This window comes from Amblyomma maculatum, chromosome 10, assembly GCF_055883805.1.
Source record: "Amblyomma maculatum isolate TAMU_Amacu chromosome 10, ASM5588380v1, whole genome shotgun sequence".
NCBI classification, from domain to species: domain Eukaryota; kingdom Metazoa; phylum Arthropoda; class Arachnida; order Ixodida; family Ixodidae; genus Amblyomma; species Amblyomma maculatum.
Genome location: NC_139353.1, coordinates 11,720,899 through 11,741,274, shown reverse-complemented (window position 1 = coordinate 11,741,274; position 20,376 = coordinate 11,720,899). Strand labels below are relative to the sequence as shown.

At 45.2% G+C, this 20,376-nt stretch overlaps 1 protein-coding gene across 1 annotated transcript in view; it reads right to left on the bottom strand.

Annotated features, from left to right (window-relative positions):
- The window catches only part of LOC146175602 (retinol dehydrogenase 11-like), an 88,360-nt gene extending 86,796 nt beyond the window's left edge, over nucleotides 1-1,564 (bottom strand). The window contains exon 1 of the mRNA XM_084581996.1: nucleotides 1,495-1,564. Coding sequence (XP_084438122.1) covers nucleotides 1,495-1,564 — 70 coding nt within the window. The remainder of the gene's footprint in view (nucleotides 1-1,494) is intronic.
- Between the last annotated feature and the right edge of the window lie 18,812 nt (nucleotides 1,565-20,376).

Sequence of the window (20,376 nt, the reverse complement as noted above, 5' to 3'; positions counted from 1 at the left end):
GCCTGTGGGATTGAGAAAAAAGAAAGAAAGCTTGCTGGCGCCCGAAGTTTACTTGCGAAATCGCCCGCTGATGGCGACACCTGTATTTAATTCTTTGAAACTTCAGTACCTTTAAAAAGTTTCGCTTTCATATAAAATAGTTTCTTCGGCGTAAGGATGATGTAAACAATCGATAAATACCAATTTTAATCTATCCTGAGTATCTATCATTCCACAGCCACTCGAGTTTTTGAGTTCTGCCTTCGTCGGTATGCGAGAAGGGGTCTATTCCAATACCTTAGGATCAGAGCATGAACGCTATAGTTTCATACGGGTGCGAATATGTTTTGTATACACTGCCACGTTCTCTTTGCTTAATTCAATGAGTTTCTCTAGCCACGCAGCGTAGGCCAATTTTAGTGTGACCGCAGCAAAGAAAACTGCGAAAGTAAGTTCATTAAGATCTCTGCGCATTTCGGAATAAACTGTAAAAATTTCACAGAGAAAACTGTATCGAAAATGATTATAAGGTTGTTTAGTACAGTATGTGGGGAAAACAAAGCTTGAATTTATACTTTTACAAAATTGTTTAAACACTCAGGAGAAATCGGCTTCATTGCCCGAGCCAACTCACTCCTATGCATGAAATAATTTTTCTTCGTCCAGTTATTCCTGTGCCGTGCTGCTATTTCACGCAGATGCGTCCTATATACATTTATATTGGCAGTTCTTGGTGCGTTGCATAATCGTACTATGAAAACTGAAGAGCAGGCATTGAAAAAGTGTTTCAGATTTTTTTTTTTTTTTAATAAACCATAAACATGTCTTCCAATCTTAAACATTCATATGCAGCCAGATAGAATGAGGATATTTAGATGCTTCAAACGTCATGAATAGCTTTGCGTCTTCTGGTATTTAATTACTGGTAGCGAAATAGGACCCATAACGCGTACTGCTAATACAGCACAGAACGCGGTGCATCGTACATTACGCAGTCAAAAGAAGCGAACTAACAGATGCGGAGACTGGTTACGCTCAGTGCCGAATTCATTCCCTATGTTCTCGCAAACAGAAAGAAGGTGAATTGTAAAACGAACGGGTCTCCATTTTTTGCAGTACTTTTGGGCAAACTTGAGGCCATCCTGTGCTAAGCTTACTTCCGTCGGAACGGACTGCGCTGGACAGGAAAACATTAAGTTAAGGGACATTAAGTTTTTTGGCCTGTGAGGTGCGTATGCTGTGAACAAAAGTAAATATTAGTTGCTAAAGCAGATATTTTCTCGGATTACCGTCGCTTGCAATCATTAGGATAGCACCCAAGGAGTCAAGCTGTACGAGACAGGCACATTTTTTTTTAAAAGGTATCGAGCGCTTTCAAGACTCCATTGGCTAAATGAAGAAAATTTGCATAAGAACTTGCAAGGCTATCCTCTCTCGCCTTAATTATGATCCACTTAAACCTGCACAGGTAACCATGCGACAATTCAAATGAAAGAAAAAAGGCCCTTACATGACGCACGAAGTCCTCCGCAGGGCAGTAGTCAAGCTGGGATGGATCACCGATTCTCTGGGCGAAGAGATCCATGGCCCGTAGAATTCTCTGGCGGCGACAGGAGGAACAGGTGACCGATGGCGGGAGACTTTTGTGACTTACACTTCCACTAGTCTCACTCTTCGATGTAGCCGACTATATAAAGCTGGCGCAAAGTAGTACAGTCTTGAAGAGAGGAAGGCGTGGAGTGCTTGCAATGGGTCGGTCAGAAATGGTAGTAGGACTAGAGGTGAGGGAGCGAAGATATATTTGATTCTAGATGAACCAAATAAGCTTTCCTGACGCTGCCTTTCATATCCCAGTTAACTCCGGTTAAATATCGGGAGGATTACCAAGGAAACACACAGTTTTCAGATGATTCCTGATGTAACGCGGCACCACACAGCACGGGAAGTCCTGCGTAGCTGAGAATTTACTAGACGAAGAACTGCCAAAGGCTCCAGAGTTTTTGGCACGCAAGCCTGCTGACAGATCGCCAATTGCAGGTCACGTCTAGCAAAGAAGATTATTGGCTGAAATCCGGCAAATCCTTAAGTAGCGCAATCTTTCAATACCAACCGTGCTGGATTTTAAGGACTCACAACTTCTTCTCCAAGAGTTCTCTCGGTGTCCTTTCAAGCAATCACGACGGATAACTTCACAAAAGCACGAAGTCTCACAATCACACGTCAAGACGAATAATCCAAAGTTTCACTTTCGGTCTCCTGGTCCTAATCCTCTTTGGCGCCTACAGTGATACCGAACTTGAGCTGAACAGCAAAGCCGATGACGTCTTGCGAGCAGCCAAGTCTTGGATAACCGCTTCCTTCTGGTTGTCGAAGTGATCCGATCTTCTCCTCCAGAGACACTAGATTTCCGCGGATATCGATGCGGGTGTTTCCAGCGATCCCGGTGCCCAGCGCGGCAACGGCCAGACCGAACAGGCAGCAGTGCTCGCACCGGGTCCTAGGCGTGGTGCGATCTGACAGGCGGATGCCCGACGCGGGCCACGAGGCATGCAGCGAGAGACCACGAGGAAAAACTTCACCGTTGGTTGCCCAGCGAAATGGAAAGTACGCCATAGAGCTCTCACGGGGAGAGAGGGAAAGATTGAGAGAGGAAAGGAGTCAGGACGTGGTCCCGGAACGGCGCGAGGAAGCAGGAAGAGATTCTTTTTTCAGTGGGGGTCGCTTCCACTCGGCGAAGATGGAGAGGGGGTGGTGACCTAACTCTGTCCGGTCGCCGTCGCGGCTCGTTCGCTCTTCCACAAGAGCTCCTTTCCATCTTTTAGCTCTTGCTTTCGAGAAGCCGATCCCGCCGCAGGCTTTACCGCGTGCTACCGGCGCGGCCGACCGAGGAACTGATATTTATATACACCCCGCAGCCTCCGCAGTGCCAGTCTATCAAGCACGCGTCGGCGAATATGGCCCGGGGCGCCCGTGTAACGGCGTCGCCGTGTTATGCTCGCCCACGTAGTGGGCCGATGCTTCTTTATCACGGGGCGCACCTTGGCGCCACGCGAACGGAATGGCTTGCCTGCTGGCGTTGCCTGTAGCGGAAGTTGGGTTTGTAGAAAAGGAGCAGAAGGAAAGTTATCGTGCGATTGTTGGGCAAAGGCAATGCGAGATTAGGTGTTACGCTGTCAGAGTCCCATGTATGACGTAATTCTCGGATAGCGCTCAAAAGTGCCACTTCCTTTAGATAATAAAAGGATAAAGCACATCCGGAAGGCAAGCCCGTTATACTCGACTGGCACTGGTCGGGACGCTTTACTTTGAATTCTGTCGTATAAACTACCACCATACCGAAACGAAACGTGCAGAAAGTACGGGTCATAATCATAGCTCCACGAAGAGAGGCGGATGTTATTGCCAAGACCAGGTGCGGGCGGGGAGAAACGTGCGCGTTGCACGATTGGGGAAGATCACTGTCAAGCACTTAACGTTACAAAGTACTATTCCACACGAGAGGAACCATTCCGGTAAAAGAGGCCTAAGTCCTTCGTCCCAAAATAAAGAATAATTGGCGTTAAAGCGGTCTTTTGCCGAAATGATGACTCTGGTGGTTTTTGTTTGATGCATTTCGATAGCCTGAGAGCTACCTTCTTTTCGTCATCTGTACATTACAGGGAAAGGAACCGCAATGATTGGGATTGGATGTTATTTGAAGATTTCCTCTCTACTTTTTTTTTTTTTACTCTTTATTTTTCTTTAAGGTATCGATGCACTCTATTCGGGATTCATTTTCTAACTCTCAATTCGAGACGACATGACACGGTATGCGTAATAAGTTATCGATCTGCGAATGCTTGCAAGCTTTAAGCGTCACGTCTCAAGACTCAGCACAGTCTCGATCTCGAAGCATGGGCCTATATTATTCACGGAACATAACAGACAAGGCTAGCACTGGCTCCCAAAAGCTCAATCAATGATGTATTTGACATTACATCACATTATACAATTTCTCTACTTTGTCATTTGGTTGACTGCTGTATTGGCCGTTTTGATTAATGTGCGATTGTCTCACGGAAGTTATATTCGTGTTTTTAAGGATCTTAATCTGTTCTCCGGCCAACACGCCTTAAAATTCTTACTGAGTGTACCAAATACGCCACCTAACAAAACAATAAAATTGCATTGGTAACAATCCCAGTAATATTTTGGGTTAATCAGTTACAAAGACGGTTTCTTTGCTAAACTCAATATGGGTTACTTGCAGCATGCAGCCAGTTCCATTATTCATATATTTAGGTCCTTTTCGCAATTTTGAGGATTGAAATCGGGTGCGTTATTTAGTAGCTTCAGTTGCTCATGCGTCATAAAAAATGCGCATTTCGACCTTATCTTCAGATCAAGCGAATACGTACCAATCGGTGAGATAAGTTGAAAAAACAAACAATCAAACAAAGCTTTTAAATTAACTGAACGCTTTCCTAGAATAATTACTGTAAAGGAGCATTAGGCTAACAAATCAAGCTCACGCTGCTTATTTACAAATAATCTAGGCGTGCAAGAATTAACAGAATAAAAGAAAATTCAAGGGCCTCAGTTTATTATTGGTCTATTTTTACGTTCAGAGCTGCGATGTTTTCATTGGCAAGTAGATTATTTATTCATGTGCTTTACACGGTCGCATTCCATGCATAAACCAAGTTGCATGTCATTCTTGATGTTGAGAGATTTTCAGTTTCCTCAAATTTATTAACAAAATGGTAATTGTCCTATCACTTTAGGCATTAAAACAGTTCAGCCAGCTAATATAGACTTAGGGGGGGAGGCTCTATATAGGGCTATCGATAAAGTCTGGCTCTTTTCGCGAAACTCTCCGATTAAGAGAGATGGGACTCTAGCTTCGAAATAAAAATATTTAGCGCCTTGTTTTTTTTTTTGTTTTTTTTTGTAAAATATCAACGCTTTTAATGCTTTTATTCGTACTGCACCAGCCGCTCTATGCTCTCTGCGCCGGTAACCTCGACTCGACACACTGTCGAGGAACAATGCCAGCTGTCAATAAAGTAGCCAACTCCCCTTCTAAGATGCGCCTTACAAGTATTAATATTTTGTTAAAGGCAGTGTGTACCAGATGGTACGGACAATACAAAAGAATGAAGCGCCCTTGGTAGCTATAATATTCGCATAATATTGGTAGCATAATATTGGTCATTTGAAGGTCTCGTGATCCGGCTTCAAAGTTCTCCCGTATCGAAATTTTCTATACGTGGCACCTGCCCGAGCCGACATTGCCACAGCAGCTGTTGCAAGAACACCCAAAGCCTCACGCCGCGTCAGATGGTGCCCTCGACGAAATGATCCCGGGACTGCCACGCGACATTTCCTGGGTTTTATCCTCCCCCTCTCCCCAGCCCCGAAAAATATTCATTTCGGAGAGTTTCCATTCTCCAAATCACGTCCACTAGCGACAGCAGACCATCGAACGTGAGGGGCGGCTAGAAGCATTTCTAAGAAGCGGCGAAGAAGCAAACACAGGAGCCATGCCCTAGCGGCTAGCACGCGCGACGACTTTCACGGTGTTCCACACAGATCGCAACTTCGTAGCTGTGATTTATCTAAAGTTGTCTGTGAAGTTATTGTTATAAAATAGAGTAAACTCGGCGGGTACACTTGCCTTGTTCAATTGACATTGTGATAGGCCTGGCCACTATGGTTAACGCCACATTATTTCTTCTTTGGGGGCGCACTTCCCCGACAATACATAGTTTTCATGCATTGTCACACCAGCCGCTTCTGACCCTGCACCACGGTGGTTAGATGGTAGTGTCGTGCAGTTCATGCAGTTTGTAAGCGTTTATTCGACACGCACTCGAGCGACTCATTAGAGAGTTTTAGCTTACCGTGATCCGCGATCCGCTACCGTTATCCGCCACCGCGTGTTCAACTGCGTATGCCCAGACCCCCCTTGACGCCGATAGATGGCGCCACATACTGAACGTCACACCGAAGTGCCATACCGAAAGTGGAAAATGCAGATCAGAAAGGAAGCTTTCTTTGATAACACAAGAGGCAGTGCCCTACTTTTTGAAGCTAGATCAGGGTGCCTTAGAACACGCAGCTACAAAAAGAAATTTAACAATGAAGATGACGCATGTGCTGTATGTGGTAACTCCAGTGAAACAATGGACCATATTATACTCGAATGTAATGGTATCCATCCGGAAGTTGATGCAGGCGCAGTCACTGTTCCTGAAGCTCTGGGGTTTAGAGATACCAGTGGCCGGGTGAATAAACCGGCGGTGGAAACTAGCAAAAAACGACTGTAAGATTGGTGGCTTAAAAGCAGAGAAGTAACATAATGTTAGTAATGTAGAAACAAAAATTTAATAAATAGAATGATGGTTTAGTTAACTAATCTAAATCAATAATTAGGTTATAGGGAGAAAAATGAGCATGATAGCTACTGCTACCACCCAGTTTCAAAGGGGACGCTCCTATATTCCATCCATCCATCCATCCATCCATCCATCCATCCATCCATCCATCCATCCATCCATCCATCCATCCATCCATCCATCCATCCATCCATCCATCCATCCATCGGCACACAGACCTACCGCATCGGGACCAAACAGCTTGAGCGCCCCGCCCACGCGCGGTAGAGAGTCACGGTGGCGGATCGCGGATTACGGTAAGCTAAATCTCTCTATTGACAAATGCCGACCGGTGCGAGGTTTGCCAATCTTATTTAGAGGAGCTTGTGCGGCCTACGTGAACCTCGTACAAATGCATGGTGCAAATGTGCGCCGGCGTGGACTCCTACGTGGACGCTAAGCACTGGGACGTATACAACTCCATTTATGCCGTCTTGCTCCCATGCACGAGGAAACATTGACATCACAAATCATTTCGTGTTTTCAACCGTTTATGTCTCCCTTAAGCCAACGAAGGTTCGTAATTATCTGGAGGCCCGTAATTAGCCTGTGGGTGAGTGATGAGCTTGATTGGTGTGCAAGTATCGAAGTACGTCGTCGACTGGTCGCGATTTGTTTTCAAACAGGGCAGATCCAAGTTCGAGTGTGTGGGGTGTGGGGTGTGAGTGCATAATATTTGCAAATTAAACGCGGGAACCTATCGGCGTCACTTACAGCTGAACATCGGCTACGAGGCACGCCACCCTAATTAGACTGTTGCGTTCTCGTGGGAGTTGTTCAACGTGCATTCACTTTTAGCGCATAGCGTATAGTATCTTCTACAAACGTTTTGGGGTACCGCTTTCTTCGTCTACAGCGCCTTCGACCGTTAGAACAGGTGGACGCCGGACACTTTAGCGTGTGGCCGGTCTATCTCCGCACCCGTAACCTAGGTGCTGCATCGCCACCCAGTCGGATGCGCGTCGTCCACCAGACTTGAACGTTTTGTAGGAAATTTAAGGCGCAGTCGGGTACCTAATGTTACACACCTTGATTCGTTTCCCTGCGAACCACACACAGTCGCAGTCGCAACAATGACAGTGGCGACTGCGAAGCGCGTACCAGCTACAGCTGCCGAGGTAATCTCTGAGAACGACGGTATAGTTTATGTCAACCAATGAAGTTTACTTTTCTGACTTATGCTAAAGTGCCGGCCGCATATATACATGGACGTTGTCAAGGTTTTTCAAGCCCCGTACTGTTACTCCGTGCCAACCAAATGCTCCGGGCTTTCCCGGAAAGCAGCTTCGTGCGCTCGCAAAGCATTGTGATCACCTACGGCAAGTCAGTGTTCATACTTTGTGCTGAATATTTGTCCTCCTCGCGCTGACAAATACAGCACACATCGGCATGGTGACACCGCGCGGAGACATGCTAACACATAGTGTATGTGTCGATGCCTTACCACCACCTTCAGCTCTCACCGGACCGCTTAGTGACTGAAGATGGCAGCACGTATCCCAGAAGCCCTTGCATGTGACGTACGTGAAAACTATGCATAAATGATTTGTTTGAATTCTGCGTCAGTTTTTAGCTTTCTATCACATTCACCTGTATGCGTACCGGTCGTGTCTGCCCGGTGACACGTCGCAAGGAGCTAAACAAGGCATATTTCAGCAACCGCATAAGTAACGATGCCTGCTAGCTGCCCAGCATCTGGCTTGAAAACCCACTATCATCATCTATGGTCACCCACACTTCGTAAAGAAACACGCTTTCGTCGGTGCTTTTGCAAAACTTCCCTGTATAACGATAACTATAACGCATGTTTTCATAAGTATGCAATGTAGTTACGGTGACGTACGTATAGTAGACGCTCTCTTTCCCCGCGACAGAGTAGGGGGGCGGAGAAGTAGGGATTCTTTTTTGAAGCCCCTCTTACTATCAGTCTACACTAATTATACATGGTCGCTTTGGTAGGAAGACAGGTTATCTGTGCTCTCCATTTCAGTTTCGCAGAACGGGAAACAAGTGAAGGAAAGGAAGAAAACCAGAGAAAGAGAGATCTGGGGTATAATACAGCGACTCAGTGTTAGAAGCGTTACGCGAAGAAAAGTAACTAAATACGTTACTCGTTACGCTAAACAAAAGCAAGCAAAGGACTGCATTAGCGTCCTACGTTACCTACAAATAGGGGGATGCGTTACCGTTACCATTATCGAAAAAAGTATCGCACTTCACTCATTTACTTCATGGCCTCAAATTTTAATTAGTGCGTCTTCGCTGCAAGAACTCATGCATCGTCAAGCTTTGAGAGGCAACGACTCTGTCCTCTTCACCGGAAGTCAACGCTTCTTAAGGAAATCCTTGTCTCTTTTCTTTCTTTTTGAGAACTGGGGGCTGGGCAATCTTGCGCCTTTAGAGAGTTGTGTGTGTGAGTGGTTTGGGAAAGGAAGGTAGGTAAAGGCAAATGCGTGAATGCATGTTCGTGCACGTGTTTCTTATTTTATGGATATTCTGTCTTTTCTTCTTCTTTTTTTCTATTTATTTGGACGCGTCGTCAAGGGCAGGCTTTTTCGGGCGTACATGTGAGCCGGAACGGGGTCGTCGAGAGCACATGTACATTTTGTTTACTTGCAACGTCAATTTAGGTGCTCCGCGGTCTGTTTGTCTATTTATTTTTTTTTTCTGAAAATGGGGGTTGAGGGTGGAGGGGCAATTGAATGAAAAGTAAATAGTAACGTGACACCTCACGTTACCAAAACATGTTACCGTAAGTCCTTTATACGTTGCAGATCCTAAATGGTAACGGATATTTTACTAAGTTATTGAAAACGTTACCAGTAATGCCATTGCTTGCAATGCGTTACCTCTAATATTGGTGTACTTTCTGGAGGAAATTAGTTGAAATGGTTTTCTGTAACACCCGAAACAGGTGTATTTCGCTGGTATACATTCTGTTTCCTGTTTTTCTTGATCTTTTACAAGTCACAAGTCGCCTCTGCTTCTGAAGGTAAGTTTCACTTGGAGCCCTCACCTTCGAAGAGACGCAGTGTACGAAACCATCCAATTTTGTTTTAACAGAACATTGCTCCAAGTTAGGAAAACATTGGATTTTGTAAACCTTCCTGTCAACGGTGACATTTGACCAGTAGCAAAAGACAGACTTTTGTGAGAAATCGCTCATTCAGCAATCCTAACCCCAGCAGGGAAATCGTTAACAATATTTTGTCTCGTCCTAGTTCCTGAATTTCGAATTTCTCTTCGGAAGCGAACGTATAGATATCTTTGCACTCAATTACCCTGCATCTTATACCGTAGCACACGTCTCGCGCTGTGCACTTCACGTAGTCGTCTCCATAAACTTTTATCTGTGCGCAAAAGCATCCGCACGTTCCACTTTTTTTATTACGTTAATTTTCATGTCATTTCTTATTAAATAATGTCAGAATTAACATTAGTTTTGCGGGCACTCGGTTCAAACTTAGGACGTCTGCACGAAAATAGACTCCGTGATATCGTCACTTTTGTGATGAAACTCCGTACCCTGAAGCGTGTTAACACAAGCCATTTAATTTGCATGCAATATCGGTCGGTGACAGCGAGTTTTGTATTTCATTACTCGGTCTCTTGCAGTATATAAAATCTGCGTTTTGATTTCCAAAAGTGACTTTGTCGTTGAGCAGCGCAAACCTATACATACACGGCTTCTTCTGTTTCTTTTCCTCGGTGTTCTTAAGGAAGAGATGATGGTTTAATGAGAAATGGAGCATATATTTTCTTTCTATAGTTTATTCCCAGGATTTAAAAATTGATATGCCGTGCCTACGATGGTAATGAAGAAATATAAAATGTTTCCTGGTATACTTTGGGGATTTTAATTTGATGTAAAGTTTCCACCCAGTGGCTATGCTACTTTAAATTTTACGGCTGTGTTCCTAAGAATTCTCATTAAGGTAAGCTGCGCAGTAAGCTACGTTTTCCACAATGGGCGTTCTCGAACCCTGTTCATCCGAAATTTTTGAAATTCATACATTTTACAACTGCATGCTGCAGGACATGCAATACTTTTCAATATGTCCTTGTTCGACAAGCACCCCCTCCCCCTCCCCCTTGATGTTTTCTTTCCAATATGCCTTGTCGGCAAATGACGCTCTCGTCGTTCTCAAATTTGTAACCGCAAAGTGCTAAGATGAAAATTAAGTGAGGCCTCGCCAGTTTCAAAGTAACATAGGAAAGTATGGTGCAGAAAAATCTGGCGATCACTTTTTTTTTTTTTTTTTTTTTTTTTTTTTTTTTTTTTTTCAGGCTGATAGAAGCGTGGGCGTTGTCGCCCATGCTGGCGCTGCAAAGGTAAAAAGGTGGTCCGAAGTAAACACGGCCATGTCCTGGCTGATCGAGAGTACAAAACCATACATAATAACCGAAATCACATTGAAAACTAATATAGATCCAGCACACATAAGGTTATAAAGTTTGTAATCAACATCGCTTGAAAAAAAAAAAACAGGAAGACACTACGCTTTGGACAGTCCCTATATGTCGAGGAGATTATATCACAGGCATAAAACTAGCATAATTCCGCGTTCAAGTAAATTCTTTTCCGATTCATTAATTCCGCGCACGATGAAGTAATGAAACTGCTTTCTCTCGTTGTGATAATTGCTCATTATTGATTTATTGCTTGTTCAGTGCGATGCTCAGTGAAATAAATTAAAATGCTGTTTTATCGCAGCATTCGAGCTCTCGTTTTCAATTTTCCCGAAGAATAATTGCAGATTTTTTTTAAGCGCTGCCGCATGATGTGCTCATTAACTTGCAGCCATCCCGTCTTTTAAAGCGATGTATGCCTTCAAGTAAATGCGCAAATAAGGACGCGAAATTATTCTAAATAGCAAGTGCAAGAAACAAACCCGTTTTCAAGTTCTTCTCGCTCTGTGACATACAGAGCCTAATTGAAAGGAAGCTTCGTGAATGCTCGGTCGTTTCAGTGACATACCGACCGCACGAGCCTCCCTACCCTTCCATCTCGAGGCTTCAAAATACCCGTCATCGAGGAAGGAACACATCGTTCGACGCTGGGTGCGCGCCGGCAACGGCGATTTCATTTCCTCCGCTGAAATGCCGCACATTTATCCCCGTTCATTTGGGAGCTGCCCGCCGAACAGGAACGTCATATCTCGCAAACAGCGTAGCCCAGCATGCATCTGCTGTAGAACTAGTTTCGTGCAGCGCACGTGTTGGCTGAGGGTTCGCGGATTCGCCTGACAGCCCTTGCGCGAGCTGAAGTGAGTCCCACTTCGGTGACAGCCGCCCGTGTACGGCAGCTAAGCGGAAAGGTGCTCGCGAGTGCACACTAACTCGTAATTCGTGAGAGCGTGGACAACATCCAGAAAAAGAAATGTGAAGATGTAAATTGTGCGCAGCAAGCGCTGACAGGAAACGGGATATTCCTTCGTTCGGAATAAAATATCTGTTTTATATTCAATGCGTGACGTTGAGGACCCGCTTTTCAGAGGGCAGCTGCTTCGTTCATTTTTCGTCCTGACTTCGATATTGGCAGCGCGGTGCGGCCGGCATCTGTGCATGTGGGGATGCACGCGTACAAAAGGCGCGTTCGTGTTTTCTTTTTTCTTTTTTCTGCTAATGTCTTGCTCAAAGAGTGGGTTTCAAGCGACAGAAAGCAGGGCCAGAACGAAATGCATGTGCGGGGTGATGATCAAAGCAATATGTGTGTGTGGGGTGGTGTGGAAAAACATTTCTTACATTTAAAGAGATGTTGTTTGGGAAGCCAACTTCAGTGGGTCGCTCCCCTTACAGTACCAGGCGAGTCCACTATTCCGGGGCCCCATTGGTCTGGGCCGCCAATCGAGCTCGCTGGACCAGTGCTTATTGGCCCGGTAGCTCCAGGCAACCGAGCAGTGCTGCCTCCCAGTCCTCTCGGCTAGGGGAAGGAGTTATGGGTGAAAGAGAAGGATCTAGCTGGCATACCAGACCACGTGAAAGGAGTCAGCCACCTCTCCACCGGAAGGACAGAGGCCCGAAAAGGAGGGGTCGAAATGTTTGAGTATACTGCCGGGAAAAGTATTGGTTCACCCGCTTTCCCTGGCCCCTTGAGAGGAGCCGAGTACTGACTAATGCGAGTCCCGGTAATAAGCAGAGAGGCCATGGCTGGCGACAGGAAGGGCTGAAGACAGGTTTTGTTATGCGCATTGCGTAACCATGCTACTGATGATGATGATGATGATGATGATGATGATCGTGGTGGTGATGGTGATGATGATGATGATGAGTAAAGGCAATGGCGATCATACAAAAAATTAATGGAGAAAGAACTTTCCAAGGCGCAGCCTTCGATGTATTCGGGCAGGTAAATCCAGAGCTCTCAATGTTTTTCAAACACAGAAGAAAAACGAAAGAGGGCCGTGTGGACCGTTCAGCAGGAGTCTCGATGTACGACCGAAACTACGACGGATCAATTTTCTAGTCGAGCCGAGTTCTCTTCAATTTTATACTTGACAGCCCTAATGGTCTATGTTTGGGCGATGTGTGAGTGAACTCTGCGAGGGATGCATTTCGTAAATCGTTCGGAACAACACAGAATATCATATTGTGTAGGAGCACACTAGGCAAACTTTAATCGTGAAACTAAGCCGGATTGAAATCCCAATCTGGGGGCATTCGCGGACGGTCGCTTCGCATCTGACATGCGCTATATCGACTGGTCTGTCATGTAGGAGGGCCTATAAATAACAGCGCCTGCTAGGATATATTTTGCAACCAACAGGACACCCACTTCTTTAGCGTTCGAAGCTTCGTGGTAGGCCATGTAACAAAATTTATACGTTGCAATTCGGACGCGCAATTTATCCTAAGCACTGCAGGCGGCTTATAAGGCTGAGGAATGCACAGTCACCCGTCTTTATTCCAAAACATTGCTGTGCCCGGCAGTTTTAAAACATTTAAATTGTGCCTATTCAAGACCATGCCCGCACTGTGCGGAGAAGTCTTCGGACATCTTCCACATATGGTATGGGCATTCCACTCAACACCGAGACACACATACACACACGGAGGCATCGTAAGGGTCACGTTTCGCAGAGACGCTGGCGTTGGCGTTTTGACTGCAACACGAAAATAACCTCTGTTGTTAAATACACGTTATTTTGTGTCGAAATTGTGAGGGAACCGTTCTTGTGCAGCGTGCAGAGGGATGACATGCCATTTTGCTTCCCACTCGGCATTTATCTGCTAGTGAAGATGGCAGCTATTTTTTATAGGGATGCGAACCGACGACCTCAGTTTAGTGGGAGTGTTCAGCGAAAAAGTGAGAAAAATACTGCGCCTTTTTGTTTCTTTTTCTCAGAACCAACTTAAAAAAGAAGGAAGTCGCAAAATGGAAAGGTGGCGTTAAAGACGCTAGCGAACCTATTTTTAAACCGAAGCTTTAACGTCCCTGTTATTTAAAGCCTTACTTGGTGAAAATCGCCTAGTGAGATCCGCCCGCGAGTTCTGTTCGCGAGAGGTGTCCGCGAGATCCCGCTGTATATCGGCGTGGTTATGATATATATAGTGACCTATAGTAATATTCGTAGATCATGACAGTCAATCATGAAAGAGAGATAGGAGGAGCCTCTCTTTCCCTCTTTGTTTACTCTCCTTTCTTAGGCACTTCTCTACTCTCTCTGAGACAGAGAGCCCCTCATCCTCACTCTCTCTCTCTCTCTACTCTCAATCTGATAGAGATAGGGAGTGACATACAGATATGGATAGGGAGCTCTTTCTCCATACACTCTCTATTTCCCTCCCCTCCCGGTCTCCAGTCCCTCGTATCCTCTCTCTCTCTCTCTCGAAAAATAAGAGGCGCTCAAGGACCGCAGCAAGGCGTCCAGTAGGACACGTAAGGAGACTTAAATGCTCCCCCAAAAGCTTCTTTTTCTCTTATTTCTTTATTTAAACGCCAACGGATGCCAAAAATTTAGGCACGCTCGGTTTTTTTTTACGTGGAGGAAGTGCGAGAGTGGTTTCTTATCCAACCTTGCCCCGAACGGCGGAATAGCATCATCTCTGCTCACTGTTGTACAGTAACCATAAATCTTGAACAAAATTTTGGGAAAGAGTTTCGAACCTACCTTGTAGCAATAATTACACTATAACATACATTATAACCTCAGATCCTCCCTCAGCAGTATTATGTGCTGTGCGATTTATTTTTCAGAAAGCATCTCATCTATCGTTTTTCTATAAAATTCCTAATTACTCTCTTTCTTCCGGGGATGAGAAGTAGAACAATTTTCTACGCAACGGAAGCCTAAACCGTTTCTAAATATATCTTGCTTGCATTTTTCTTTTTTGCTGTTTATTCACAACTGTTTCCAAGAATGAAGCTCACGAGATATACTATATATGGTCGATTTAACTACTCACTTCAAGCGCAGGAAGCATTTGAACAGCGACTTTTCCAAGCGTGTCGGAAGCTTACACCTTTCCGGTATGTGCGTGACAGTACCTTACAGTATCCTATATACATTATTCTTGCAAATGAACCTGCTGTCGCAGAAAGCTGAACTTGAGGCTGTGCCAGGTGCACTGGGTATGATCAGAGCCCAAAACAAAGCACATCTGGGCTTTGATAGCACTTATACACGACGTATATGCCGCTTGGCGCATTTGACAATGACGTCATTGGACAGAACTTACGCCTTGTGCTTGAACAAACAAACAGAAAATGTCAAGAAACGATTTGTTATGATTAGTCATTCTGCGTCATATCACTTTGGTTCTGGAGTAATTTCTGGAAGAACTGGACCAGAAAAAGGCAAGTAGACCCCACATGTCTGGGCGTGGCACCGCCACATCTATTCCAACAGTGTCGTCTCCGCCATGCTGTGACACGACCACGCACAGTTTCTTTCCAGAGGGTGACTAACGCCGAGAAAGCTCGTCAGGATACATCAAAACCTAATCTTGCTCTCTTAATCGCAGGCATAGGCGCTTTGGTCGCCGCTACAACAAACGAAAGCTGTGATTTATGAATGGTTTAAAGAGGGTGATATCGCGGATGTGTTTTAACGATGACCAGCACGACATTTTTGCATTGGCTTGCATCACCGAGTTACAAACAAAACTAGCATGAACCCAACATTGAAAAAGTAATAATAATTAAGTGTAGACACTTATTCTGCTTACGTGCACGAGAATACGAAGGCATCAGTTTGTGTGACTGAAATCTTGTTTCAAATGTTTGTGAATCTCTTTTCTTGTAATATGTATACCTGCTTGCTGCATACTATACCAACGATATTCGTACCTTGTAGCTGCATTCGAGGTGTTTGTCTCTTTATTTCCCACACTACATGCAGGCATTGAGGCCTGTCATCATCAATCACATGCGTACGCGAAGCGACCGGGCTACATTAGACGATTGATCGAACTGTAAGATCAGTACGTTCCTCATAATAATAATATTATTGAGGAGCTAATGAAACTGGGGAGCGCTGTCACTGTGTGCACCGTTAGGCAAGCTGAATAGCTCTAGTGAGCCAAACCCTAAAGGTGGAGCTCGCAAAGCTATCCATGCATAGAAAATCCTAGCTTAAACGGGGAGCACAAAAGCGAGGGCAGAGTTGGCAAGTGTAGCTTTCAGATTTCGAGCATAAAAGTGAACTTTGCAAATTATCTCCCTTCCCAATATGAGAAGTAATTAAATAATATTTCAGGGGTTCAGGTGGCCTCCCTCATGCGACGTGAGCATGCCAAATTTTTGGGGTGGTTCAGCGGTGCAGCGGTGGCGTAACGGTAGAGCATCTGCCTCGCATGCAAGAGGACCGGGGTTCAAATCCCGGTGCCGCGCAATTCTCAACCGGAAAAAAAAAAAATCCGCGTGTTGATGGAATTGCATACACAGGTTTGGGGTGCGACCTGATGCCGGTGAACACCTCCGGCAACGCACTCTCTCATCAGAACAGGAGTTGGCCACCCTGGTGCAGTAATTGGCCACAACCTCCTATGACAAGCTCCATAAAACCCCGGCCCTCAGTCACCAGCGGCTGCGGAACAACTGACCACGGCGGCGGTCAGACCTGTGACGCAGCAGGGGGTGCTAAGAAAGCCTGGCTCCGCTAGACAGGCCGCCTTTGGAAAATGACCCTCGCAACGTTTAACGTTAGAACCCTAGCTAGTGAAGCTAGCTTAGCAGTGCTGTTAGAGGAACTAGAGGGCATGAAATGGGATGTCATAGGGCTTAGTGAGGTTAGGAGGCCGAATGAGGCATATACTGTACTGAAGGATGGGCATGTACTGTGTTATCGAGGCTTACCAGAGAGGCGACAACTAGGAGTAGGTTTCCTTGTCAATAAGTATATAGCGGGTAATATCGATGAATTCTATAGTATCAATGAGAGGGTGGCAGGCATCGTAATTAGGCTTAATAAGCGGTATAAACTGAAGGTTGTGCAGGCCTATGCACCTACATGTAGTTATGATGACCAGACAGTTGAAAGCTTCTATGAAGATGTAGAATCGGCAATGCGAAAAGTAAAGACGCAGTATACTGTACTAATGGGCGACTTCAATGCCAAGGTAGGAAAAAAACAGGCAGGAGACAAGGCAGTAGGTGACTATGGCATTGGTTCTAGAAATAGCAGGGGGGAGTTACTAGTTGACTTTGCAGAGCGCAATAACTTACGAATCATGAATACCTTCTTCAGCAAACGGAAGAACCGGAAATGGACATGGAAAAGTCCTAACGGGGAGACTAAAAATGAAATCGACTTCATTATGTGTTCAACCCCCGCCATTATGCAAGATGTAGAGGTAATCGGGAAAGTGCGATGCAGTGACCACAGGATGGTGAGGTCCCGAATTAGCCTAAATCTGAAGAAGGAACGGAATAGATTAGTAAGAAAGAAACCCATCAACGAATTAGTGGTGAGGGGGAGGGCAGAAGAGTTCAGGATCTCGCTACAGAATAGGTATTCAGCTCTAACTGAGGATGGCGACATAACCCTAGAGGCAAGGAACAATAATTTCAGAGATATCGTTACTGAGTGCGCGGTAGAAGTAGGCGGTAGGATAGTTAAAGAGAATACCGGCAAGCTGTCTAAGGAGACGAAAGATCTGATTAAGAAACGCCAGAGTATGAAAGCTTCCAATCCAACAGACCAGATCGAATTGGCCGAGATATCAAAGCTAATCAATAAGCGCAAGGTGGCCGATATAAGGAAGTATAACATGGAGAAAATTGAGCATGCTGTAAAGAACGGGGGAAGCCTTAAAGCGGTAAAGAAGAAATTGGGCATAGGCAAAAACCAGATGTATGCGATAAAGGACAAGGCGGGCAACGTCATCACTAATATGGACAAGATAGTCAAAGTAGCCGAGGATTTCTATACTGATCTCTACAGTAGCCAAAGTAGTCAGGACCGTAATGAGATTGGCGGTAGAGAAAAACAGTCAGACGTTCCACCAGTGACGAATGACGACGTCAAGAAAGCACTAGAAACTATGAAAAGGGGGAAATCAGCTGGAGAGGATCAGATAACTACAAATTTGCTGAAGGACGGGGGGGGGGGGGGGGGGGGGATATCGTGCTAGAAAAACTGGCCACCCTGTATACACAGTGCCTGGTGTCATCGACGGTACCGGAACCATGGAAGAATGCAAACATTATCCTCATTCACAAGAAAGGGGACTCTAAGGACCTTAAAAATTACAGACCAATCAGCTTACTGTGTGTTACGTATAAGGTATTTACTAAGGTAATCGCTAATAGAATCAGGAGAACCTTAGACTGCAATCAAGCAAAGGATCAAGCAGGGTTTCGGAAACGGTACTCTACTATCGATCATATCCATACATCAATCAGGTGATAGAAAAATGCTCGGAATATAACCAGCCCTTATACATAGCATTCATTGATTACGAAAAAGCATTTGACTCAGTTGAAACCTCGGCGGTGATCCAGGCATTGCGAAATCAGGGGGTAGACGAGCCGTATGTGAAAGTGCTGGAAGATATATATAGTGGCTGCACAGCAACCATAGTTCTGCATAAAGAAAGTAACAAAATTCGCATAAAGAAAGGTGTTAGGCAAGGAGACACAATCTCCCCAGTACTATCCACAGCTTGTTTAGAGGAAGTATTCAGAGACTTGGAATGGGAGCAGTTAGGGATAAGGGTAGATGGAGAATACCTCAGCAATCTGCGATTTGCTGATGGCATTGCCTTGCTAAGCAACTCGGAGGATGAACTTCAAATAATGATTGATGACCTAGACAGAAAAAGTAGAAAGGTAGGCTTGAAAATCAATATGCAGAAGACTAAGGTAATGTTCAACAGCCTCGGGAAGGAACAGCAGTTTACATTAGGTAGCGAAATACTGGAAGTAGTAGGCGAATATGTCTACTTAGGACAGGTGGTAACCGCAGATCCGGACCATGAAAAGGAAATAACAAGAAGAATAAGATTGGGATGGAGCGCATTTGGCAAGCACTCGCAGATTATGACTAGCAGCTTACCGGTATCGCTCAATAGGAAAGTATACAACAGTTGCATCTTGCCTGTACTCACCTATGGGTCTGAAACGTAGAGGCTAACCAAGGGAGTTCTACTTAAGTTGAGGACAACCCAGAGGGCTATGGAACGAAAAATGGTAGGGGTAACATTAAGGGATAGGAAGCGTGCAGAGTGGGTCAGAGAAATAACTCAAGTTACCGACATTCTAGTGGAAATTAAGAAGAAGAAATGGGCATGGGCAGGACATGTAGTGCGAAGAGAGGATAGCCGATGGTCGCTGAGGGTAACAAACTGGATTCCAAGGAAAGGAAAGCGTAGCAGGGGGCGGCAGAAAGTTAGGTGGGCGGATGAGATTAAGAAGTTCGCAGGGGTCAAGTGGATGCAGCTAGCACAGAGCCGGGTTATGTGGAGAAATATGGGAGAGGCCTTCGCTCTGCAGTGGGTATAATCAGGCTGATGATGATGATGATGATGATGATGATGATGATGATGATGATGATGATGATGATGATGATGATGATGATGATGATGATGATGATGATGACCCAAGCTTAGAAGTCACCAAAGAGTTGGTCATACTCAAATCACACTAGGTTGGACACCGAATTGAGCCAAATTCGGGTGAAGTCACAATGCGGAGGCTGCCAGAAGCCGAAATATATCCTCTGAAGACCGACAGACACTCTGCGAATACATTCTGTGCACATTTTCTGGACACGCTTTTCCGCGGCATGAGCCAATTAGCGTTTACAGATTAAAAAGCCGTGAACAAAGCCTGTCATGTGACTCTTCAGGCTGCGGATTGGCAGTGCAACGACTTCACAGACCCAGTACCTACGAAAATGTTCCATCAAGAAAGCACAAATGAAATAGATAAAATATGGGGATTCTTATGCTCTATTCAAAAGGGCGTGACGCGGCACCTTTAATGGCTACAATCTGTGACTGCCCTTGCCTGTACTATAGTGTCGCGAACCTTATTTCATTGTTTTCAACAGCCGCCGGCACGCGGCCTTATCACTGTGACTGTAGCACACGTAACGACCTTATGCTTTTTTATTTGCTATTGATTGATGTCACGAAATGGTGCTTTATCATTTTCTTTGTAGCATGAAATGCGCAGAGGTTAGTCTGGAAGAACTGCAGCAAGGACAACTGCTTCCGTATCATTGCAGATTTTTCCAGTATCCCATAGCTGGTTTACCTCGATGTTTCTGCGCTGACTTTAAGTTGAGCACTTTCGAATGCAACGGACATTCTGTGTTCGACGACCAGCGAGCACATTTGCTACTATCGCCGCCGCCGAGTTGCTTAAGTCTTGCGGGTGCAGGTCAGCCCAACAGAGTTGATTCCAGTAATGCACTTATCTGTTCGTTTGTCGTCTACAGCGTAGTCGCCACCACATGACAACAGTTGAGTATGGTACGCATTATTTTACATCACGAAAGGCAGCTCTTTTTTTACATCAAGAAGGACAGAAGCGAGA